The sequence below is a fragment of the Lissotriton helveticus genome, chromosome 4_1, assembly GCF_964261635.1.
Source record: "Lissotriton helveticus chromosome 4_1, aLisHel1.1, whole genome shotgun sequence".
NCBI classification, from domain to species: Eukaryota; Metazoa; Chordata; class Amphibia; order Caudata; family Salamandridae; genus Lissotriton; species Lissotriton helveticus.
Genome location: NC_136063.1, coordinates 1,252,723,492 through 1,252,750,736, shown reverse-complemented (window position 1 = coordinate 1,252,750,736; position 27,245 = coordinate 1,252,723,492). Strand labels below are relative to the sequence as shown.

The 27,245-nt window shown below is 46.2% G+C and overlaps 1 protein-coding gene across 1 annotated transcript in view; it reads right to left on the bottom strand.

Moving 5' to 3' along the window:
- Positions 1–27,245, bottom strand: part of LOC144829057 (uncharacterized) — a 419,215-nt gene that overhangs the window by 136,123 nt on the left and 255,847 nt on the right. The window contains exon 4 of the mRNA XM_078687804.1: positions 6,500–6,644. Within this exon, the coding sequence (XP_078543930.1) occupies positions 6,500–6,644 (145 nt within the window). The remainder of the gene's footprint in view (positions 1–6,499; positions 6,645–27,245) is intronic.

Sequence of the window (27,245 nt, the reverse complement as noted above, 5' to 3'; positions counted from 1 at the left end):
ATCCTCAATTTCAGAGACTGTGATGTGCGACTGCAAGCAGTTCGCGAAAAAGCTCCTTTCCTAGTCACTGATTCACGGGTCTCCATATTTCCGGACTACACTATGGCTGTGTAGTGCAAGCGTGCCTCCTTCCAGGAAATAAAAAGCAATCTAAGCACGACGGTCCTCACTTATGCCCTTCTCTCCGTGGCCAAACTTAAAATAATTTATGAACAGCGATTCAATTTCTTTGACACCCCTGAGAGTGCTTGGGACAGCATTTTCTGAACTCTACTGGACGTGGCACCACCGAGATAGCAAAGTGCCCCGGAGAGACATAGGGGGGGACTCACCGTTCAGGAAAGCGGCAGGAGTACCTTCTCCGCAACAGGCCCTGGAGGGTCGAAAGGAGGTACTCTGATCTGCATCAGCACTGAGATCCACCCGGCCGCCCATCAGCTCCAGCTCCTCACAGAGCGATTCGGACTCGGATTCCACTACAAGTGTGGCACTGTTCCCCTCACTGTTCCCCCACATCTGAGCAATGATCTTTTGGGGTGAATGCTGGTGGCACCACTTTCATACAAATGCCCCCAATCAACTGCTGTCTACATGGTAATGCCTCTTGGAAGTGCTCCATAGGTACCAGCGGCATTGACACACACAGATGTTGCCTCCACTATGTATGACTCTTCCCCTGGAATAATTAGGGCACAATATGCCTTGTTTGAACCTCCAGAGTAGACAACACAATGTGGGGGGGGTGGTTATAGGTAGTGTGCCAAACGTTGTCGACCTGGGCCTTCATTTTAATAGCAAGGGTAGCTGGTGACCACATTTTGATACCAGTAATTTGAAATTTTTAAGAGTAGTCGAGGGAATTTTTAGATTTTCATCCAAAATGGGAAACAAGCCTGTTAGGGAGATACTCACTTTGTATAGGACAAAGTGTGTGACTGGGGCCTGCTACGGAGCAGAAATATGGGGAACAGCAAGTACAGATTCCCTGCAAACAAAAGAAAATACGTTTCTGAAAAAACTTTTGGCAGTACGTAGCTCCACAGCCAATTATATTGTACATAGAGAACTGGCTGAACCATACATAAACGATACTATTAGAATAGCTGGTCTCACTTTTTGGAGAAGGCTGTGGGCAAAGGATGAGGCAAAACTTACAACCGATATAATAAAAGATTGCCTGGCCCTCGATAACTGGAAAAAAATCCCATGGCTTGAGTACATTCACAATTTGTTGATGGATTGCAAGATAGATTTTAATAAAGGGGACCTAATATCCATACGAGACATTAGTAACATTGATTTGAAGCTGAGATATATCTCGCTCATGGACTGTGCTAGAAGTTAAGAAGCCAAACACAAATATAGCGTTACTGCTTATTGCTAAATCCCTTCTGTTCCGGGTTTACAAAATTACCAAAAAATGATTGTAAATGCCCAGCACAGATTCTATCTGACTAGGCTGAGATTAGGTACTATACATTACCTTATAGCATTTTGTGACAGGGAAAAAGGTTTCCATAAGTTACCGAATTGCTCGTGTAACGGGAAAACCTCTCAGTCTACACTACATTTTATATTATTTTTCACTCTGTATAGTGATATAAGGACATTAATCTTAAGACTCCTTTTACTTGTCAATAGATTGTTCAATTATAAAAATGCTTTTAATTATTTATGTGCCCTTGACAATATGAAGATTATGTGCACTGTTGTACATTTTATTGTACGCCCAATAAGGAAAAGAAAGGAATTGGCGTACTTAGATGTATTATCATATGAAAATACTGATGAGGATAATTAGAGTTGTTACAACAAAAGTGTAGAACTTGTATTTTATAGTGATTTTAATCATATGCGATTTTTTGCACAATATGCATCTATGTTGCACAAGGTGTTCCATTTTTTAATATTTTTTTTTCATTCTTGTGTAAATTTAAATTACGTCATTAGCGCGAATGTAATTATGAAATGAAGGCTTCTATAAATTCCCTTGACTACCTTACTGTATATAGTATTGTTTGTTAACATATAATGGTAACACTTGCATTTAATAAGGTCTTAAGAAATGTAGTAAAGGAAAATGTCTGAATTTTTTTATTTTATTTATATATTGTATTTCGGATGAATTTTAAAACGTTTTGTTTTAGAATGCTTTTATGGATGTATATTTTACTCCGAATAAAGCTGTTTTGATTTGAATTGAATTGAACCTCCAGATCAGCACTTGTGTTTTAGCTGCAGACGTGCACCTGGTTGCCGCACTTGTTGGGGTCCTGGGTACAGTTGGCTTGGCCTACTCCATATATGCTCTAAGCCGCCTAATCCCCTTAGTGGGGTGGAGGCTGCCCACCCCTATGGCGAATGCACATACTAGTCCACAGTTTATACTGTTCTTTTTTGTTGTCTGGTTTGGTCGGACAACGCAGAATCGCTGGGCCGAGTATTGTGGGACTGTTTTTACTGTCTGGGGTGGTTATTCCTTGAATCTATACGAGGGGGTCTGGTCTGCTACCAGGTAGCGTATATACAATGTTCTTTCCCTGTCCATGACGTCGTTAGTGACCAAAGATTATACCCTTATTACTTGGAATGTGCAGGGTATAGGCTCAATCTATAAGAGGCACAGAATACTCACTCAGTTGTACAGACGCCGTACGCAGATAGTGTTTCTGCAAGAAACTCACCTGGTGTCCTCTGAAGCTCACAAACATAGTAAAAGATGGAGTGGGCAATTATACCACACCTCCTACTCTGCATTCTCTCGAGGTGCGGCTGTTTTGGTTGCGGGCTGGGGTCCCATTTGGAGTACTTGAAGCCAAGATCGACACCCAGGGTCGCTATGTCTTACTCAAGGGTACGCTAGATGGGGAGCAGATAGCCCTAGGATGTATATACGCACCCAACATGTACCAAGTCGAATTCCTGGCCCAGTAATTAGCCACACTAGTGAATTGGTCTCAATATCCCTGGCTTCTAGGAAGGGACTTCAATGTTGTACTGGACACAGACCTAATTCGCTGACATCCACCCTTCCTGGTACAAGTACAGTACACAAGTAAAGTCCACATTTGTAAAGTCCACATTTGTAAAGCGCACAATCACCCGTAAGGGTCTCTAGGCGCTGGGGGCCGTCGGGAAGATTAAGCGAGCTATTGCCCAGAGTCACATGGTGCTGGGCTAACCTGCCGCCGGAGCCGGGGATCGAACCGTGGTCCCCAGATTCCAGCGTCAGTCGCCCTGGCCGCGGCGCCACACCTCTCCCACAAGTGTAAAGAGTTGCATCGCTGGGTGAATGGGTGGAGCCTATCAGATTTATGGTGGGATTTTAATGCAGGTCTACGCGAGTACATCTTTTACTTGCACCCCCACACCCTACACTCCTGTCTGGATAGGTTCCTCTATATACAATGCCTACACCCTTCCATCGCACACACTATGTATCTCGGCAAAACAATAACAGATCATAACACTCTGGAACTTACACTCTCTTGGGGTCGAGTCTCTGCTCCCATGCCAACTTGGCGCTTGCAGCCACAATATTGGATTACACTGTTTCGAGAAAAGCTGGCTACAACTATCACTACATGCTTTTCTGAGAAAGCAGACACAGCTTCCTCATCGCTAGTAGAGTGGGAAGCCTTTAAAGTGGTTGTACATGGCAACTCGCTTGGCACAGTGGTGGTTGCTAGACACAAGGTCACTAGGGACCTTGTGATCCTGGAGGATAGGCTCGGCCCCCTGGAAGTGGCAGCACTTGAGAGCGAGCAAAAAGCTGTTGAGTTGCGCAAGGCCAGAATCTCACAAGCTGAGCTTTTAGAGCACCTAGGTCTGATGGACCAGAGGGCTTTACATAAAGGATAAAAACGGAGGTTGACAGGTCGGGCACCATACCAGCTCACTTAATCAGACCACTACCATCCACTACACCCATCTCGTCACTTGCTATATCCACACGAGGATTGGTGAGAAAATAAGTTGGGATTAATACAGTGTTCCGCGACTATTACGCAGAGTTATACACCATCCCCTGACCCAGAATTCAGATATACCAGGAAACACAAGATCTATTGGAAGGTAACTTTGTACATACGATTAATTCACTGAGATCTCAGGTGTCCATCTGGGTCAGGTTATGTATATCGATTGCAGGCAGGCTGGCATTGGCAAAAATAGTGATGTTACCACGTTTACTGTATCATTTCATGCCCCTGATGGTAGTCCTGGCCTGGGATTTAAACTTGTGAACACCATATTGATTGACCTCATATGGGGGAAAAGACGTCATAGAGTTAGCCTATCTAAATTGTAGCTGCCGGCATCCATGGGAGAAATGGGGGCCCCTGATTTAAAAACCCATTATATAGCCGAGCAGTTGCGATGATTATCATATTGGCTGGCAGGATATAACTTGTTTGAAATAGGATGCACAACCACGCACCTACGGCAGGGAAGGTTACATAGACTGGTGTGTCTAGAGTCCTCAGCATTACACAAGTGTTCACTCTTGCTACGCATAGTCTTGCCCTATTGGAAAATAGCACTAAAATACACCAACACACGAGTGCCATACGCCTAAACAGCCCAATCTGTGGCCTTCGGAAAACGACCTTTACAACGCGGTCAAAATACCGCAATACATTTACATTGCTGTTTTTATAACACAAGTCGTTACAACGACTTGCACTGGAGGGTGCTCTAAACTAAGGAATAGTGTGATTTACTATTCCAACACCTTCCCTACTGTACTTAGACTGGAGTTGGAATAGTAAATCACACTATTCTTAAGTCCAGCGCCCGCCAGCGCAAGTCGTTACGACTTGCGTTGTAAAAACAGCGATGTAATGTACCGCAATCTAAATGATCGCGTTGTATCATCATACATCCGTCGGTTCGGTGTTTGCAGATGGCATCCTCATGTCCCATCGAGACCTTGTGCAACCTCATGGATTGCCTGACTCGTTGTTCTTGAGTCACGCTCTCTGTTATGTACTCAAACATTGGGCATCGGATAACACAGAACCCATTACTTATGAATTACTCCGGGCACTGCATTCAGTAGGGCACGGGAGCCACTAATACGTTGGCTCTATTGTGGTCTGAGGGAGCACCTCATGATATTGCTCACTCCCCTGAAAGTCAAATGGGAAACTGACCTGTCTAGGGAACTCACAGACAGGAAATGGACCTATATTTTGGAATAACCCTAAAAAATTCATGTAATACACAATTCAAGTTGATTCAATTGTCAATATTACAGCGGGCATATAATCACCGCACAAAATTCACGCAATGTCCCCAGCAGCAACCTCAGAGTGCCCACGTTGTAGGATGCAGAATGTGGAAATAATAAAATAATACACATGCTTTGGTCTTGCCTTTCTCTGATTAGGTACTGGGGAGGGGTCTCGGATGCACTATCAGAGCTGACAGGCTTGCACCACTGGTCCACGCTAGAACACTGCATGCTGGGGCTATCTCCTCTGCCCAAAATTGCTAAAGTGATGCAACACTTTATAGGCCTCTCTCTGCAACTGGCTAGAAGACTGCTTACGAAGCGCTGGAAATCCTCACAAGCTCCTAGAGCAGCAGAGACCTGGTGGGAGGAGGTTTTCTGATGGGCTTAGCAGAAACTGAAGCGCTGAGGCATGAGGAGTATAGGGGCCTACATAAGAAACCAATATACTTTGTTCGGAACACACTACTTGAAAAGTTTCGCACACAGGTGTTGGATGCATGAGTAGCGGGAAGCGGGATACCTACCTGGTCATCGCCTATGAGGGGTTAACGGTGCAAACTCACGGGCGGGGTGGCATTGCTAGTGCCTAGTGGACCCACGCCTAGCATCTAATGCTTGTTTAGTAGTGAGGCCCGAATACACTCACAGGTTACTCTTTCACCCCTCTTTAAGTGTTCACCGAGTGAGCGGGCCACATCTAATCAAATACCTCCGGGGACACACCAGACTTCACATACACCCTACCGATTGTAACTCTGCCTACAACATGACCACCCAATGTTCTTGGAGGGGGTTCGGGGAGTTTGGGGATTATTTAACCTCTATTTTATTGGTACCTGTTTTGGGTTTGTGATCCATGCTGTCACAACGCACATGGTGCCCATCTCATACAATGCTAAGAGTATATATGTATCACTTAATTATGCATTGCAGCACTGACGTGTGTACGTTATATCGTATGCCAACTGAAAATGCAATAAAATATGTTTTTTTTAAAAAGTGGCTTAGAGCCACCTTGTAAATATGGGAAATTGCGCTACACCAACAGAGAGTCAAAAAAAGTGACTCTTCGATGGCATTAGGGCCTTGTACATATACTCCAAAATACCCAGCTTTTTTGTAGTTCATATTCCCCACACAACCCTGCAAACAATGGATTATAAAGAACAACTCGATTTTACAATGATGGCCCTGCGAGGTCATGATACTCAAAATGTGCATAATTATATTGTACTGGCAGCTGGCCAGGTGTGTTGAACTCACCAAAATCCGTATGCACCACAAATCAAGCGGCGAGTTCACGGTTAGCCACGGCCCGTGCTTGAAACAGTTCTTGTAGGATATACTCAGCATCACTGAACAAACAACTGGCAATAGAGTTATCATATATAGAGCAGCAACAAAGTACCTTCATGAGAAAGGAAGTATAATACAGTTATTAGGTTGCGATTTTATAACACGACTCTCCATGCCACATAGTATACTACATTTTTAAAGTTACTGTTGTTTCCCCCATTATTTACCAAGCCAAAAAAGGTTGGCAGCAGGGGAATGTTTACAATTCGTAGGAGAGGTGTGGCTCTATGTTAGGATGGCGATTTTAGGTCAGTTCTGGATTTTTAGGCAACAGCATTAATCATGCTATGACATGCTGAAAGCTACCATCATCAACAAAAGTCCTTAGAGTACTTCAGTTGGTTTCTGATCGGTTAGAGCCTCCTGTGGTAACGGTGCGTGGTCCATATTGCAAAGAAGGAAAAATACCACCTTTTACTTCACTTTCAGTAGTAAAACAGTTGTCTGCTGAATGCTGTAGGCCCCATTGTCACCGCACGTGCTCCACTAATGATAACTGCGCCCCTGATGTTGATTCCAACAGAAAAAACATAAAGAGACTGTCAAATACATTTTAAAAAAGGTAGTCACCACTCTTACATGTACTGATACACTCCAGAAAGCTATGTCGCAGTATTCCTTAAACAGACCAAATAAACCTGAGAAAAAGCAGGAACCTGTTAGCAAATAACACCAGGGAGGTACTAATTTTATGGGATTTCTCAAAAAGCGATGAGTGAGGAAAACTGATAATTTTTAGGCATGGGTGGTGAACTCCGCTCCGTTCACGGAGTTTGTGGAGTTTTCCGCACTCCGCGGAGGATACAGAGTTCCGCAGAGTTTTCTTTCCTTGCCTGCACTCGCCAATGTTGAGTTGGTGAATGTGAGTGAGGAAAATCCAAAGCTAGACTACCTCCCAGCAAGATTTCTCAAAGCCGCCGGTTGCGGATTGTTGCGACCGCTCGCATTGAGAAACCTTCCTTTCATGTTGAGGAAGCTGCCACTCGAGTAGAACATCTACTCGAGTGGCAGAAGCAGTGCCCTCTAGCTCTGTGCATGGTGCTGTTCAGGCTGATTTTCCAGTGCGGGACAAACACCCGGCGCTAAAAATCTGTGTGAATGGAGCAACGTAGCACATTCCGCCGCTTGCGAAACTTTGCGGAACGCTTCAGAGTTTTTTGGTCACTTATGCGAAACTCCGCAAACTCCGCCTAGGCCTACTAATTTTGCTTAAACTGTACTAATACTTAAATTGCTCTTTACAGTGAACTGTGAGTTCTTTATTTTCCAAAAATTATGGCACAATGGTGCATTAAATGCTTTTTGGGCCATTAACCTTTTATTTATATATTTATTTGGGATATTTTTAAAATGCTACTAGAAAGGTGGTAATATTAATCAAAAATGGGTATGATTTAAAGAATACCACTTTGCAAATGAGATTGAACATTCACACCGAGGGAAATGATGGTCCTACCCTGACAAGATATAAAACAGATTAATATGGAAGCATCTTTGGTCAGAAGCACATACGGCACTCATGTCAATGTCCCAGCACTGCATATATTGTTAGTTTCTGTAATGTATAGTCAACAGATATTCTACAGTACTGTGGTAGACAACAGTTCCAAGTATTAACAATGCCCTAGTAAACAAACATTAAGATTTGTCTAAGAGCCAAGTAAATAGTTCAAAGATAGATACTAACATGGTGTTGGTAGCATTGTGTTTCTATATTTCAATCTTTTTTTCCAGACCAACATTCACCTTTGTTTTAAATATATATCACAATATGCCATTTATCAGAAAATAGCTACTAACGTTTACTATATATCACACAATTACTACAAAACTATTTAAATTGTTATCTTAAAACGCTTTACTCACCATCATAATCTCACACACATTTATCAAAATAAAATAAAGTGCAACTAGTGAAATGAACTCACAGTTCTTGGATTTAGTGTACCATGCCCAATTTGGTGGTGGTATCCTTGGCTTCAGTTCCTTCCACAAGAAGGCAGGACCAGACCACTAGTATAGTGATATTTTCAATCTCAATCGATCAGTTCCTCACAACAGAAGGAAGAGAACACAGTCCACAATGTCTACTAGATTTTCCATGGAGAACGAGTATGATTCCCAAACAGAGGAAAAACAACTGTAACTAGAAGAACAGCCAAAATGTGTTTCACGGTGTAGATATGTATCTGCTTCATCAGGACTCAACATACACGGTCAAAATCTCATGATATAACTTATTGACTTTGAGGGATTTATTTTAGTTATCTCACTTTTTCTTCTTCAGACAATTTTATCAATACATTCCACTTGTACTCTTAATCTTTAGGCTACTCCTCGCCCACCGAAGTTCACCCAGCCATTTCAAATATCAACGCTGGGGGTCATGCAACTAATTATTCAGCAGGGCTATAGGTAAGATACTGCAAGTAACTCTACTCTTCCTTCTATTTAATGAATCTTGTTACAATCCTTTACCTCTAAGCAACATTTGATCCAAATCAGTAGGTGATATTTCCTGCAATTCCCCCTTACAAACCTATCAACACACACAACGTGGCAATGGGTATATTTAACCTTGCTGAGTCCACATTCCTTTCGAAATTACACACTGCCCAGTCTCTAAAATACCTTGGTAAAAAAAACTTGTTGCTGAATCTTTGAATTAATTGTGCAGGCTATTATTAATTAAGTTAAGTTACAAAATAGGGTAACCCAGTATCCCTATGAACCTGGGCAGTAATACAGTTATTGTAAACAATTGGCTCATTCAGGCGCACTAAATTTCTTTACTCATCTCCTAGTCTTGCACACAATATTATTCAATCATTGTAGAATGACAAAATCAAAGCTTAATTATTAAATAAAATGAAAGAAGATGAGAATCCAAACCATTTGCGATATTGCAAGATACTTTCAGCCTGATTCATGAAGCGAAATAGCGCCCGCAATGGCAGCGAAAACGCAATTGCGGGTGCAAAACATGGAATCGGCATTCATGTACGAAATAGCGAAATCGCTAAAAAATAATAGCGAGCGGAATAGCGATTACGCTGTAAAAGTCGCAGACTCCGGGAAGTCGAGCATTAGCGAAAATGAAATAGCGACCAACCACGGAATCTGCGATTTGAATAGCGAAACGCAATACTGTCTCAATCGGCATTCATGAAAGAAATACATTAGCAAAAAATCGCTAAATCGCACATTAGCGCGGCGCAATTTAAGGACAACTCAAAGCAGGTGGTAACCATAAAAGCCATGATTAACCAAATTTTGAAAAACTGTTAGCCAATCACCAACAGGTCCAGGCCTGACCAATCACACATAAGGACATTCAGCAGCAGCAATAGGCGTTCCACAATGCCTGGGATGTACATGGTGGTGAGGCGGCGAAGGCTACAGCGAGCAGCACGGAGGAGACGCATGAGGCAGGCACGGATTTACCGGCAGCGGGTCACCTTGCTGGGGCAAACCAGAGAACAGATTTATGCCAAATACAGGCTGAATGGGGAAATGATCACCTGGCTGATACAAGAACTCGACCCCATCATGCAGCACCCAACAAGGCGAAACAATTCTGTGCCCACACATGTGCAGGTATTGTGCAGCCTGCACCTCCTGGCATCCGGCAGTTTCCAGGGCATAGTAGCCGCTGCTGGGGGGATTTCCCAGCCCACCATGTCACGCTGCCTCCACACTTTTGTTGACGCCATGCTCACCCAGCTCCACCAGCACATCACATTTCCCACCAGCCAACAGGATTTGGACCTCACAAAACTACAATTTTATAATGTTGCCCATTTTCCCCATGTCCTTGGCTGCATAGACTGTACCCACGTCGCCATCTGCCCACCAGCTGGCACGGAGTATATGTACCGCAACAGGAAGTCCTACCACTCCCTCAACATACAGATGGTCTGCAATGCCAAGACCATCATCACTGACATTGTGGCCCAGTACCCAGGGAGTACCCATGACTCCTTTATCTTCAGGCATAGCGGACTCCACACACGACTGCTCAGGGGAGAGTTTGGGGAAGGACACCTACTTGGTAAGTACACTTTGTCGACAATGTCACATTGCTATGAAGTAACTGCGCTGCACAGGCAATCAACATCTGCTCCTCTCATTCAGGTGACAGTGGCTACGCCCTACGGGAATACCTCCTGACCCCTTACCTCAACCCTGCCACACCTCAGCAACGCCGCTACAATGTTGCGCACATCCGGACAAGGAACTGTATTGAAAGGACATTTGGCCTGCTCAAGAGCAGGTTCCGTATACTGCACAAGACAGGTGGGGCCATGTATTACAGTCCTGCAGCGTGCTGCCGCATTGTGGCTGTCTGTGCAATGCTTCATAACATTGCAACCAAGCGCCGGATACCTGTTGACATCTCAGGCAGTGAATCTGAGGGGGACGACCGGCCACCAGCACATGCGCACCATGCACGCGGGGAGAACCCAGCTGAAGGCCACAGACGTCGCAACCACATCACAGCTAACAATTTCTAGCCCACCCCCTTCCCCCACCCCACATATCACAATTGCATGCAAACTGTAATGATTACACAAGGCGTATGTGTGCACCAAAATAAATGTATTTGTTTGAATCACAAAAAATATAAATGGGTGTTCGTAATAACTATATACAAAAAGCAGTATTCATGCATACTGCATGGGACGCTCCATTGCAGGCTTAAGTTCAGCCTGCGTCTGTGTCCCTGTCACAATGTCATTGCCGTCTCCGGCGCACAAGTTGCTGGCGCCTGGGAGCCTCTTCCTCTTCCTGGGCAGCTGGAGGTGGGGCAGCCCTTGCGCTGCGCCTAGGTGGGGGGGCCTGCGTGGCAGAGTGGCTGCTGACACTAGAGGTACCCTCACTAGCATCATCACCCCCCACAATTGCCGGAATCACAGGTGCGTGCAGTGCGGTGACCGCGGTTGTCAAGTGCTCCAGCACCCGGGTGATATCTTCGCAGCACTGGACGAGTTGGTGCTGCTGGGTTAAGGAGCGGCGCGCAAGCAGGGCGGTGGCATTTGCCGAGGAATAATTGGAGCGGCTGTTGGTGGTCAGCCGGCTCAGCAACTGGTGGTGGCGCCTGCCAGCAACACTTCGGTGCTTCACCAGCGCAGCGGTGTTGTCTTCCATTGCCGTCGTCATGCGGTCAATGGCCGCCGTCATGCGGTCCACCCTGTCGCCCACTCCCGCAACATTGCGGCCGATCTTCTGCAGCTGGAGCTGGATGGCTCCCTGCTGCTGCGACTGGCGCTGGTGTAAACGCAGCATGCGCCGCTCCACACTCATGCATGCGTGGAAGTGGCCATTGCCCCTCCTGGTGGTCGGCCGCTGTGTAGCCGATGTGGCTGGCCCAGATGGTGGTGGACGAGCTGCAGGTCTTGCAGCAGCTGGTGTTGCAGGTGCGGCAGGTGTGGTGGGTGACCTGGCCTTGGCAGCCGGTGGGCCTGAGGCGGATGCTGCAGGCAAGGTGGGTGGCCTGGACTTGGCAGCCGGTGGGCCTGAGGCGGATGCTGCAGGCAAGGTGGGTGGCCTGGACTTGGCAGCCGGTGGGCCTGAGGCGGATGCTGCAGGCAAGGTGGGTGGCCTGGACTTGGCAGCCGGTGGGCCTGAGGCGGATGCTGCAGGCAAGGTGGGTGGCCTGGACTTGGCAGCCGGTGGGCCTGAGGCGGATGCGGCAGGTGTGGTGGGTGGCCTGGCTGCTGGTGATGGCGCTGGCGCAGGGGCTGGTGGCTGGGTGGCAGGTAGGGATTCCTCCTCCTGGGCCTCCTCGTCGATCAGCAGCCTCTCACTGTCGCTGCTATCTCCTGCACCTGTGAGGGTAAGTGGATACTCATTAGGTGCATGTGACTGACAGACGTGCAGATGTTACATGCATGCTGGGTGTCATTCCCTGGGTGGCTGTGTATTTGCGCACTTTGGAACCTTTCGGGCCGCATTGTGGTAGTACTACATTGTGGACATACAACGTCTCCCACAATGCTTCAGGGCATTTCCTGATGCACGGCATGACTAAGGGCCAATGAGTGAGCCTATTTGGTCATGGGCGGTCATAGGGACAGGGTCGCAGTCGCATGCCACTTACCTTGGGTGTCTTGGGTGGGGCGGGAGGAGTCCAGAGGGGTGACGCCAACACACGCCTCCCTCTCCAACGTGTCCTCTACCCGGTCCTCCAGGGGGGTGTTGGGTGGGACAGTCGGGCCACCTCCTCCGGTGCCTGATGCCTCACCAAGGCGCTCCGCAACCCTCTCCTTGGCACGCCCTCGGAGGTCGTACCACCGCTTCTTTAATTCCTCAAGGGACCTGTCCGCAACTCCCACTGAGTTCACACTTGCCGCAATCCCCACCCAGATTCTCCTCTTCTCCTGCTCCGGGACCCTCCGGGAGTTTGCACCAAACAGCTGGTCGTGGTTGGCCACCACACCCTCTATGAGGTTCTCCAGCTCCTGTTCCGAAAATTTCAATTTGCGCTTTCGGCCAGCGCTGTTGCTGGGTCCTGCCTGCTGGTCCTCTGCCATAGCGGTCGCTATTTCGGCGGGGTCGGGATGCGCAAACGGCGAGTTGGTGGCAGCTTTCCGTCGTGGACAGTCGACAGTTGGCGTCACTGTGGTGTTTGGGGGTGGGATTTGGCTGCTTCCTGGTTGTGATGTCATCACGGTGCTCGGAATGCGTCTTCCCGTTTTCCTGATCCCGCGAGAATGCGACTCGCAATCCCGTGCAATCGGGATTGCGAGCGCAATCTCGTGCGATCGGGATTGCGAGTCGCAATTCCCGTTCGCAGGTAGCCGGAAATAGCGATTATTCTGCGTTTTTGGTGGGTCGCTAACGGCTTTAGCGCCCGCATGCGAGTCGCTATTTTTTCTCAGATAAGTACATGAATGCCGTTTTGCGTTTCCTCAATAGCGAGTCGCTATGATTCGCTATTAGGGCCACGCAAAACGGCCCGTACATGAATCAGGCTGAATATGAATTAACTTCATTTAAAAATTCTTTCATTTGAAGACATAAAAGGCTGTCAATACTATACAGTGGTGGGCAAGGTGTTAAATTTGTGACAGTTGGAGCTCAGCGCAATTTGTGCCAGTGCAGTATACAAAATATACAATGTCAATTTCCAGTATTAGTGAGAGATAAAGGGGAAAAAAGGGGAGATGTGGGTCTTCATCAGGACTGTATGGGGTAGGTGGGGGTGGGAGGCAGCCTAGTGATTAAAAAGGACAACTGTCAGGTTTGGATTCTTGGTCATATGGTTCAGGAAGACCATAATGAATAGCCTATTTGCATGCAACTCACCTCCTAGTAAGCTCAGCCGGGCTAACCTGTGAAGATTGATGTTTGCTGGTAAAAGACTCCTGCAATGTTGAGTCCTATTTCAGAAGAAAGAAGCCTGATTAGTGCTCCTTAGTAGGCTTAAATTCTAGGAGAATGATTAAATGTATAAAATGGGCGTCTTGTGATATTTAGAACGCTTACCTCTCAGTGGTACCTGTATTTGCTAATGAGGGTTGTATTTGAATAATCGGTATCAGTTTCCCAGCTGTTACTAAAGGAAAAAGGTACATGATAAACCCTCGAGCGCGGGACTAAAAATGAACAGAAGCGCTAATTTGAGCAAAGGCAAGGCGGGGAGCTTCTTACCTTAATAATAGCTTGGATAGGCCCGCAACAGTAATTCAAGTGATCCTGACAGAATGCAAAGGACCGGCGGCGAGATTCGCTCGAACCGGCAATGCTCCTTGCTGTAAGTGTTCGCCTCGTCAATGTCCAACCTGTTAAAGCCGGGCTGACGAGCACAAGGACGCTGATGGTGTGGCGCGTCAACGGTTGCTAAGCAACCCCGTTGCCATTCAGATAGTCCATCGGCAAAACCAATGATCGTGCCGGAAATTAATGCAGGAAATTTAAAAGGGGCTAATACGTTTATAATTACCTCACATGAGCGGACAGTATCGAAGGGGGCACTAATGGTGATAGTGTTGATCCCTGTTGCTAACTAACTGTTATAATCCTTTAAATCCAAGTAATCAGAACGGTGCTTGATCTGAGGCCAAGACCAAATTGGATACCCACCTCTTTTCTTATCACGCTACTGGAGATAGCAATGAGGAAAACTATTTTGTCTTTGAAAAACAATTCTATTTTCAGTGCAAGGAAGTGGCGATGGGGGCCACCTATGCCCCTAGTCTGGCAAATATCTTTATGGGTAGCTACGAAGAAGAGCACTTGTACAACAACACAAACCCATACCTCAACCAAATCGGGGTATGGAAGAGATACATCGATGATGTGATCATGATTTGGGATGGTGAACAAAAAGAACTGGAGGAATTCCATGGGTGGTTAAACCAGAGGAGCAGCAACATACAGTTCACCATGGCCAGTAGTACGGAAACAATAGACTTCCTGGACCTCACCTTTAAAACAGAAGAGGGAAGACTGTATTGTGATCTCTATCGAAAACCCTTGGAGAGGAATACACTTTTGATGTATGGATCACATCACCCGTGGAACTTGAGGGACAATTGGCCCTATGGGGAATACCTCCGGATAAGGAGAAACGGCACTGACAGAAAAGAGGTGTTAACCAACCGCCTTAAGGAGAGGGGTTACCCGAAGAACCTTTTGAAGTGTGCAAAGAAAAGGGCATGGTACTGCCCCAGAGAGCAGACTTTGGAAGTGAAAGAAAAGAGAGTAGACATAAACAACATCGTCTGTGTAACAACGTTTAACACAAAGAGTAGTGAGGTGAAGAAGATCATACTGAAATACTGGAATCTAATTGCAGGAGTACTCCGAACCACCGAGAAACCCATCTTTGCCTTCAAAAGGGGAAAGAATGTGAAGGATAGAGTGGTGAAGGCTTTCTTGGAGCCTCATAAATGACCAGTTCTAAGGAATTATGTTGGTCTACCACCTATAACAGGCCACCATAAGTGTGGATCTTGCAAGGCCTGTGACCTGTGTCAGGAGGGAACTGATTTCACGCATGACAACAGGACATATAAATTGTCAGACTTCACAAACTGCAATAGCACAAATTTGATATATGCCATCCTGTGTCCTTGCGCCAAAATCTACGTGGGCCAAACCACGCAAACAGTTAAAACACGAATCTTGCAGCACATGAGTCGGATAAGGTGTAAAACAACAGGGGCCCCCCTAGTGGAACACTTTACCACACATAACCACACACCCAACAATATGAAATGGTGGGTTTTGGAAAAGATACACACAAATCCAAGGGGTGGGTCCATCACACACTCAATGAACTACAAAGAATGTCGATGAATACATTCACTTTACGCACTACAAAATGGGTTGAATGAGATTGAGGAAACCACCAGACAAATGGGACACCTTACGGTACAAAAGGGGGTGGTGATGGACGGAGCATCTGAACCAATCAAACACTCACACCCAGTCAAAAGATCTGGGTTTAATCCATCACCGTTCTTTAGCCCACTCTACCACCCCAGTTCAGACATGGCCATATGCAAATCAGTCTGACCCTGTGCCTCAAGGGAACAGTCCAGCCCGAACTGCCAAGCCATGCCTTCCTTGGACCGGAAACAAGCTTCCTAGGACCGGTTTCTGGCATTGCAGCCGTCTTCAGCCAGGCTTGCTTGAATCCAGTGGCAAAGTGAGCAAGGGACTGATTTGCATATGGCCATGTCTGAACTGGGATGGCAGAGTGGGCTAAAGAACAGTGATGGATTAAACCCAGATCTTTTGACTGGGTACAGCGTGTCCACAAGTTCCACTACAAGCTTAGTAGGCCCAATTGCAATGTAGTTATCTGACCTTTTGACTCTAACCTTGCTAATTGAGATCTTTGCAAACTAACTGTCATAATTAGTTAAATCTACGTATTTCAATTAATGCTTGTAAGCAGAGCTGGTATTGAGAAAAGGTCCAATGTGCAACCAATATCTGTCACAAATACGATGTAAATGAAATGAATGAATGAAATGAAAACGGATTTATAGAGCGCATGGCTACCCATGGGCGTCCCAGCGCTGTGAGTCAGGATTACCAAGAGAAAGTGGAAAATCAAGAAGCCCTCGGAAAAGAGAAAGGTTTTTAGAGCCCCACGAAACTTCTGAAGGCTGGGTTCAGTACGAATCTTTAAGGGGAGGGAATTCCAGAGTGTCGCGGCGTTGACGGCAAAACGCCGTTCTCCTGTGCGAGTCTTCTTTATTCTGGGAACACAGGCCAGATACAGATGATCCTACCTAAAAGCCCTGTTTGCTTTGTAGGGGCCTACCAAACTTCTCATGATGGGAGGGCCCTTGCCCTGTAGGCATTTGTGCATAATGCACAGGGATTTGAACTGAACTCTCTCCCTTATTGGCAACCAATGTAGCGAAGGGCGGGTTTGGCTGAGAGCTTGGATGATGATCCGGTTAACAATCTAGCTGCTGCATTCTGGACCAGTTGTAATCTTTTTATAGTGGCTTCGGGGGCCCCCAAATATAGGGCGTTACTATAGTCCAGCCTGGACAGGACTAGGCCCTGTATAAGGAGCTTCCTGGAATGGGGAGGTAGTGTAGTAGGGGAAGAATTTTCCGCGCTGTACGGAGTAACCCAAAGCACACACCGGCAGTTTTCTTTGCCTTGGCTTTAAGCGAGAGATCTTGATCCAGCCAGAGCCCAAGGCTTTTGATTTCCCTTTTAGGGGTGGGAATTGTTCCCATGCACGTGGGCCACATAAGACTGGAGATGGGGGCTGACTTATGTCCCAGGATCATAAGCTCCGTTTTATCCCCATTTAGCTTGAGCAGGGAATCATTCATCCAGCCAAAGATCTCTGATAGGCAGGATCTAAGGTTCTCGGAGCAATGTTCAGATTGTTTAAGTGAGACAACCAATTGTGTGTCGTCTGCATAGGTGACTAATTTAATCCCAAAAGGGGAAACCACATCTTCCAGTGGGGACATATAAACATTAAAAAGTGTCGGGCTCAGGGATGAGCCCTGTGGCACACCACACTGGAGAGGGATAGATTTAGAGCGAATGTTGCCTTCCGAGACCTGAAAAGTTCTGTTATTAAGGAGGGATTCCAACCATGCCAGAGCCAAACCCATAACTCCCAAACCACTGAGGTGCCGGGTGAGGATAAGATGATAAACCGTATCAAAGGCCGCACTTAAATCCAGGAGGATCAACACTGCTGATCCTCCGGAATCCAGGATCTGCCTTGCCTCCTCAACCACCACAACTAGGGCGGTCTCCGTGCCCTGCCCAGGACGGAAGCCTGTCTGAGATCTGCGCAGGAGGTTGCCTGCTTCTAAAAAGGCAGACAGTTGCTGGTTAGCAAATTTCTCTGCGATCTTACTGATCCCTGGCAGAAGCGAGATGGGTCAGTAGTTGGCCATCTCCGATGGATCCAGCTGTGGCTTCTTTAATAGGGCCCTTACTGTGGCCTTTTTCCAGCTGGGTGGGACAGTACCTCGGGAAAAGGAGGAGTTAATTAGGTCAGTGGCTAGTGGGGTAATGGTTGACGCCACTAATTTCATAGCATGCATTGGTGCGGGATCGCTCGGGGAGCCGCTTTTTATTGGGCCCAACATTTTCTGGAATTCCTCCCCAGTGATCAGGGAGAACAAAATCCAGAACTGGTCCACTCCATGGCATTCTAGGAGTGCTAGGCTCAGACAGATGATCACGTTGAGGTAGGCTTTTTAAGATGTTTTGGATCTTAGTCTAGAAAAATTCCGCAAGTAGATAACATCTTGACCCTGAGATGTCAGGGGCAGGGGTGGGTCAGGAACTTTCAGAAGTTCCTTCACTATTCGAAACGTCTCTCTCGAAGAATTTGAGTAGGCTCGAATTTTTTCCTCAAAAAATGCAGCCTGGGCAGCTTTAAGAGAGGCTTTGTAGGTCCTGATGGCTGATCTGTATGCAGAATTTTTATTCTCGGCCCAGTCTGTTCTCCACACTCGTTCTAGTTTTTTGCATACTTTCCTCTGGTCCCTAAATTCTGCCGTGTACCAAGGGGATTTAAAAGATCTACTTTTTTTCTCCACTCTTTTCCTGGGTAGAGTGCTGTCAAGGGAGCTTTTGACCCATCATGTAAAGTTTTTATCTGCCACTAGTGGATCTGGATCATGTATAGGGGCAGTTTGCTCCAGAAGACTTAGCCATTCGTCGAGTCGAAGTTTAGACCACAGTCTTTCTTGACTTCGCAATACAGAGGGCCGAGGAGTATCCATGGTAATTTGCCAGCTAAATAGGATTAAAAAGTGGTCAGACCAGGGGACGGAAAAAGGTTCCTTAAGCTCCAAAGATGGAATATTGGTGAATATAGGGTCAAGAAGATGCCCTTTAATATGTGTGGCAAGTAAACTTTTGAGCTGAAGGTCATAAGATTTTAAATCGAGTATTAATTCACCTGCCACTTTATCTAGTGAATCTTCGAAGTGGAGATTTAAATCTCCTAAAAGTACAAAGTTGGTTGTGGTAGTAGCTAGAGAGAAAGCTGTCTCCAATAGCGAACTTCTGAAGTGTCCCAGGGCGCCCGGGGGTCGGTACACGAGCAGTCCTGCAAGCGTTTTAGTAGGGGATATTTGAACCGTGAAATGCGCGTTTTCACAGTCCAAAATACCACCGTCTACCAGCCTGCAGGAGAGGTGGTCTCTGTACAAGATGGCGACTCCACCCTCTTTGCCATTGGCCCATTTTGGAACTGAATGAGATATCCTGGGGGAGAGCTTGGACTATGTCTGACTCGGAGTTTAGTGATAGCCAAGTTTCCGTTAGGAACAATACATCAAGTCCATGGTCCTGAATAAGAAGATTAATTTCTAGCGCGTGTTTAGGCAACGACCTACAGTTCAATAGGGCCACGGTCACGGGCGTTACAACAAGGGGGATCGACTTTCCCTCTGACATGGAGTAGTGGCAGAAGTTACACTGACTGTGAGGTCTTTCTGGGAAAAGCGAGTTGGTACAAGCGGGATTGCTAACTAATCTCCATTGGAGGAGTAAATCGCGCGGATAAGTGATGATGGGATGTGGGGGGATGTGAAGAGTTCCTGGCCCTAGGCCCGCACTGGCGCGGACGGGTGCAGACGGGCTTTTTAAAAGAGGATTGTGCCCTCGGATTCCCCGGCTTCCGCCTCAGGAGTCCCAACTCTATCACTTTAGTGCTTGCAAATGAGTGTCTTTGATGCAATGCTGGCCTCAATCGCCCGCAACACTAGCCCGCCAACCTCCACTCCCCAAGGTGGCGCCCTTGGTTCTGCGCCCGAGTGTCTGAGCCCGCGACCGCAAAAGAGCCCAAAATCGGCCCCTGGAAGCGTGTCAGCCACCGTGGAGAGAAAATGAGGAAGGTGAGTGACAGTGAGAATATTAAAAAATTGCACACAAAATAAAAATGAAGCGTAACAACAAGATTTTTAAAAGAGGATTGTGCCCTCGGATTCCCGGCTTACGCCTCAGGAGTCCCAACTCTATCACTTTAGTGCTTGCAAATGAGTGTCTTTTATGCAATGCTGGCCTCAATCGCCCGCAGCACTAGCCCGCCAACCTCCACTCCCCAAGATGGCGCCCTTGGTTCTGCGCCCAAGTGTCTGAGCCCACAACCGCAAAAGAGCCCAAAATCGGCCCCTGGAAGCGTGTCAGCCCCCGTGGAGAGCAAATGAGGAAGGTGAGTGACAGTGAGAATATTTAAAAATTGCACACAAAATGAAAATGAAGCGTAACAACAAGATTTTTAAAAGAGGATTGTGCCCTCGGATTCCCGGCTTCCGCCTCAGGAGTCCCAACTCTATCTGCTTAAATTATGAAGGAGAATGATTAAATTTATAAAAATGGGCGTCTTGTGATATTTAGAATGCTTACCTCTCAGTGGTACCTGTATTTGCCAATGAGGGTTGTATTTGAATAATCGGTATCCATTTTCCAGCTGTTACTAAAGGAAAAAGGTACATGATCAACCATCGATCGCTGGACTAAAAATGAACAGAAGCGCTAATTTGGGCAAAGGCAAGGCGGGGAGCTTCTTACCTTAATAATAGCTTGGATAGGCCCGCGACAGTAATTCGAGTGATCCTGACAGAATGTAAAGGACCGGCGGCGAGATTTGCTCAAACCGGCAATGCTCCTCGCTGTAAGTGTTCGCCTCGTCAATGTCCAACCTGTTAAAGCCGGCCTGACGAGAACAAGGATGCTGATGGCGTTGCGCGTCAATGGTTGCTAGGCAACCATTCTGCCATTCAGATCGTCCGTCGGCAAATCCAATGATGGTGCCGGAAATTATTGCAGGAAAATTAAAAGGGGCTAATACGTTTATAATTACCTCACGTAAGCGGACAGTATCGAAGGGGGCACTAATGGTGATAGTGTTGATCCCTGTTGTTACGCATCCTAGCGAGATGATACCAGTGTCCCACATGTTAAAGATACTGTCTTATGCTTTTTGGAGCACACAGCAGTGTATTATTCAGTTAAGAACATAGTTGACAATCGTATGTTTAAACATCGTGTACATGACCGTTATTGAGTGCAGATTGAACCATTTCAGATATGGACCTTGTTATACCTTCATTTGTTTTTACATCATATTTGTGACAGATATTCATTATACATTGGACCTTTTCTGTAACGGCTATGCTTTCAACCAAGCACTAACTAAAATACGCAGATTTAAATGATTATAACAGTTAGTTAGCCGAGATTTCGGTTGTGTTTATAATACTTGTGTCCTCTCCCGGACACCGTACCACTAACGGTTTATACACAGCATCACTACGGTTGGCAAGAATTTCAAAGCGTCTGTTCGACTACTTGTATGACATACAATATGTCCCAGACGTAAAGAACGTGGTAGCGGACTTTTTAAGCAGGATACCATTAGAATCTAAAACCAACACTGAGACCAATGAAGTGGATGATTCGTGTGTAGCAAATTTATGGGAATGTTCCAGTGGAATAACTAAGGAAAGGTGGCAAATGGAACAAAGTAAAGACAAAGTCATTGAAACAGTAATACAAATGATCAAAGAAGGTTGGACAAGCAAGAATAAATTAAATGAACAAATGAAGCACTTCTGGGAAGTAAAAAACGAATTATCTATGGAAGATGGACTACTGGTGAGGAGCCGAAGATATGTACCACCTACAGTTTTTAGGAAAGAAATACTGGAAATATACCATGAAGGACACTTAGGCATCGCAAAAACCAAAAGCAGGGTAAAGAACATGTATTAGTGGCCAGGTATTAGCCTGGATGTGGAAAGGAAAGTAAGAGACTGTAAGTTATGTATGGATTCTGACAAGACACAAGTAACTTTCAAGCCGCCACTCCATCCCATACAATGTCCATCCATGCCATGGGAGAGAATAGGCATTGACATAATGGGACCTGTACTCAGTGACAATGAACAACAATACATAATTGTCATTATTGACCATTACACCAAGTGGCCAGAAATAAGGATTGCAAAGAAAGCAGACACACAGCATGTGGTCCAATTCCTGGAAGAACACCTTTACGTGCGAGGGACTGCCCAAACAGGTAGTGAGTGACAACGGAGCGCAGTTCACATCTGAATTATTCAAAGAATACATGTCGAAGCACAACATTGAGCACAAGACAACTTCACTCTACCATCCCGCTGGTAACGGAGCAGTGGAAAGATTTAATAGAGTCCTCAAAGGTATCATTCAAATAGCCAATTCAAACCAACTGGACTGGAAGAAGGAAATACTGAAGACGGTGTGGGCTTATAGGATAACACCATGTGAGACCACAGGCCACAGTCCGTTTGAACTCATGCGGGGGCGGACTCCGCTCACCAAGGACAATGTGGGCTGGGTTAAGACTGCCCTCAGGGTACACTGGTCATCAAAAATAGTGACGGAGAGGCTAACCCAAGCGCAATCCAAGAGCAAGAGCATCTACGATAACAAACATGGATGCAAGGATGTGGTAATCAAGGCAGGAGATGTTGTAAAGTGAAAAAGAGCGGACACATAGGCAAGGGTCAAGAAAGGTACACCAAACCCCTGACCGTGCAGGAGGTGTATTGCAATTCGGCACGTTTAAGTGATAGAAAGGTCTGGCACTTCTCAGCTCTTTCTGCCTACAAACATCCGGTGGATGAGACAGTGGACAATACACCCATTGAATCTACTGAAGGACAACCTGGAGTGCAGGAAGGTTGTGTTGTCAGACAATACTTTTCAGACACTGAATCCGACGATGAATGGCCAGCGCCTTCAGAAGAGAGGAGTGGAAGCTGTATGCACAAAGACACCATGTCAGAGAACTGTTCAACTGATCAGACCAGACCAGAAGGCGCCAGGCGCAAGTTGCCTACCATTCCGGTGTGTGAACCTGCACAACCAATTGACAGAAGCAGAGCAGGAAGACTGTTGGGACCGCCTGCTAAACTTAAGGACTATGTTTGTGGGTAGTGGAGCCTTATGCTCATTCTTGTTTCCTGTTTGGTTCTCTTCTCCCTAAAGGGGGAAGATGTGTTGTGTTTATAATACTTGTGTCCTCTCCCAGACACCGTACCAAGTGTGCATTCTAGTGTCCCTGTGCGGACACCAGACTGGCAGTGAGGCCATCAGCTGGAACTGTCACATCTGACAGTTATCAGCTGATCCTCGGGCTGACTGGTAGTTCGCTCCGACATCTGTAGGAGCATTCGTGTTGGCATAAATAAATACAGAACTTACTTCAATCTGTGTATTTGGATTCTTAACAATCTCAAATGGCAAGACTAGAAAATATGCATTTTGAGCTCAGTTCGGATACAGGGATCAGGTTAGTCTCGCGTAAAAAAGTTACCTTGTCAGTCCAGCAAAAAAGTCCCAATCACAGTGGAGGGGGCTGCGAGAAGCAGGGAAGTGTTGCAGATAGTCGTAGTTGCAGCTCGACGAGCAGGTAGGGTGTCACAGACTGTCACTGCTGTAGCACGTGCGGTTGGGACAGAGCTCTGTGATGGCCTTCCCCACGAACTGCCTATGGTGTATTGCGAAGGGCTGGGTTGATGGAACTTCACGTTGGCTGGCAGTGCGAGCAACAAGGTTTTGGTGTCCACGGGCCCGTTTGCGGTCGCAAAGAGTCCAAAAACGTCAATTTAGATCCACTGAGGCAGCACCAAGGGTCCAGGATCTGAGGGGCACCACTTGGGGGACAGGGGCTTACTCCAGCTGGATCTGGGTGCTGGTTCAGGTGGTGCAGGGCAATTTAGGCTGCACCCTAAAAACGTCATGTATATACAGTTATATATTCATATACAACATTTATATTCAATGTGTGATTTAACTTCATTAATGTGTGCATTACATTTAACAAATTAATTGTGTAACCACTGTAAACCTATAGGATTTATATATAAGTGTGTCAAGTTGATCAATTGACTGATGTAATCATGTTTTTAGCATATTCACATTTAACATTTGCTTCCATTATATATAACACTAGCAGCCCGTCCCGACGTTGTCCGGGTATGAATTGCTGCCGGCCAGTAGTATATTGTTTTGTAGGATTTCGTTTAGTTAGCATTTCTTATCTATGACAGGCCTGTGAAACGCTCTGATTCACAGTGCACTGCTGATGCACTTAAGAGTGCGCGTTCAGTAGTGTGTGAACTCGAGTTTCCCTACTTTATTTTTCCTTGCAATATTATATAGTGCGAACTCGACAACACGTCATGAGCACAATTTACATTACAGAAGAACACATTCATTTGTGGTCGGCACGGGGAGACAAAGCGATTTGCCTGGAATCACAGGATGTTGAGCTGATGCCGAGATTCGAACGTAGCTCCCCAGCTCTAAAGTTCGCAATTCTAGAACTTGTGGCGGGAGGTGTCTCTAAAAGTGTACGTCGGTGCTGGCCATCAATGAGAGAGACCTGTGCATTTTTTAAATGGGTGGTGAAAAAATATGAGTATGTTGCTGGAGATGTGGGCAGCGATGCAACCAATGTACTTACCGGGGAAGGGTAAACACCGATTATTCAGCAACTTTTTTTCCGCATACCATCACTCCGCATACTTTCATTACGAAAGTACCATGACTCCGCAATGCCATTATAACGCATGGCATTACATTTTATATGCTTTTACCACGCATACATTTACAACGAAATTCGTTGTAAATGCATGAATGGTAAAAGCATGTTTTTTTTTTAATGTTTGGATAAGGTAAGTATGGGTATAGGGGTATATGTTTTGTGGTACTGAGGTATATGTTTTGGGGTGTTTGGGTATTTTAAGGGTTCAGATATAGTTTTGGGTTATGGGGTACAGGGGTATTTTAGGGTTTAGGGATAGGTATGGGTTTTGGGGTACAGGGGTAGTTTTAGGGTTCAGGGCTAGGTTTGGGTTTTGGGGTATAGGGGCATTTTTAGGATTCAGGGGTAGGTTTGGGTTTTGGGGTACAGGGGTATTTTAAGGGTTCAGAGCTAGGTTTGGGTTTTGGGGTATAGGGGTATTTTTAGGGGTTCAGGGCTAGGTTTGGGTTTTGTGGTACAGGGGTATTTTAGGGTTCAGGGGTAGGTTTGGGTTTTGGGGTACAGGGTTATTTTTAGGGTTCAGGGCTAGGTTTGGGTTTTGGGGTACAGGGGTATTTTTAGGGTTCAGGGGTAGGTTTGGATTTTGGGGTACAGCGGTATTTTAAGGGTTCAGGGCTAGGTTTGGGTTTTGGGGTACAGGGGTATTTTAGGGTTCAGGGGTAAGTTTGGGTTTTGGGGTACAGTGGTATTTTTAGGGTTCAGGGCTAGGTTTGGGTTTTGGGGTACAGGGGTATTTTTAGGGTTCAAGGGTAGGTTTGGGTTTTGAGGTACAGGGGTATTTATAGGGTTCAGGGCTAGGTTTGGGTTTTGGGGCACAGGGGTATTTTTAGGGTTTAGGGATAGGTTTGGGTTTTGGGGTACAGGGTATATTTATAGGGTTAAGATGGGTTAGTGTATAAGGGTGTTGGGGTATTTTAAGGAGTAAGGGTGGGTTATGATTATGGGGTGCAGGGGTATTTAAAGGGAGCAGGGTGGGATTAGCACACGATATGAGACATGGCATGAAGGGCGGAACGTACCACACGCCCCCCAGCACACGCCCACAGCACAACGCAGACACGCCCACAAGGGACTACTTTGCTGGCATGGTTCTTTTTCCTTTTAAATGTATATGGTGGGCGTCTGCATAGCCTATGTCCTTCTGCTGCAACTGCCCTTTCCAATGCTGTATTGGGTGTTGTGATTGGTGCTGTGGTTCCTGAGATTACCCGCCTCAAAGGTTTGGGCTCTCTCTTTATTATATTAGTATGGATAATGTACCAGGCATCCATATTGATTCTTGAGGGAAATTATCTTGATATTTGGCCTTGATTGGAAATGTTTGTTTTAATGCTGCCAGTGTGTTCATTTTTTTCTTCTACAGGTGTGTTTTAATACTTCTTGTTAGCTAGAAAAAGGTTTATAGTTTTGTATTAGATTTCTGATAGAGGCCTATGAGGATACTATTTTGTATCTCATCTTATTAGGATTTGACTTACTGGCACATTTTGGTCTTCAAACTATATTGTTATATTTTTTTAATGTATTCCTACTTTGCGTATATACTGGTTGGATAACTTTTTTAAAATATGCCCATACATATTTGAATTAATTGATTCTTGGTCTTAATGGTGGAGTCACATTGGCTTCACCAAGTTGGAATGTATTTCTGATGTTAACTCACTTACAACACTTCAAGTCGACTGACAAAGGTTCTGACAACCAATGGGGAAATATGAATGAATGAATGAAGGGATTTTTGTAAAGCGCATGCTACCCTGAGGCCTCGTAGCGCTATAGACGGACAGACTGGAGGGCGGAGAGAAACCGGTTAGAAAGGGTTCATGAAAAGATGAGTTTTCAGGAGACAGCGAAAGATCTGGAGGTTGGGTTCCCTGCGGAGAGCAGGAGGTAGTGAGTTCCACAGCATAGAGGCATTCCAGGAGAAGGAGTGGCCACCCCTTCTGGATCTGTGGATCTTCCTCGTAGTTACGAGGAAGGCCGAGCGGGAGCAAAGCTTCCTGGCTGGATGGTAGGCTGTAACGAAGGAATGCGTGATGGCAGGTCCAGTTTTCCAAGTAGAACCATGGGCCAAGCACATGGCCTTGAATCGAACTCTGGACTGAATCGGCAGCCAGTGTAGTTTCCTTAGGGCTGGTCTTGCTGACTGTCAGCGTGGGATCTCTAAGAGAATGCGGGCCTCACAGTTCTGAATTATTTGTAATTTGTTGACGGTGGCCTGCGGGGCGCCCAGGTACAGTGCGTTCCCGTAGTCTAGACGGGACAGGATGATGGCTTGTACCATAATCCTTCGGGCCAGGAAGGGAAGTAGGGGAAGGATCTTCCTTAACATCCTCATCAGGCCAAAGCAGGTCGCAGAGAGCTTAGTGGCTTGATAGTTGAAGGAGAGGGAGTTGTCGAGCAATATATCACGGCTCTTAATTTGAAGCTTGGGAGCGGGCATTGTGCCGAGACAGGGCGGCCAGGAGAGGGCCGGCGACAACGAGGAGGAGTTACCCAGAAGCATTAATTACGTCTTGTCACCGTTCAGTTTAAGGTGGGATAGTGCCATCCACTTGGCTACAGCCTCTAAATAGATGCCAAGATCACACGATGACCCTGCGGGAT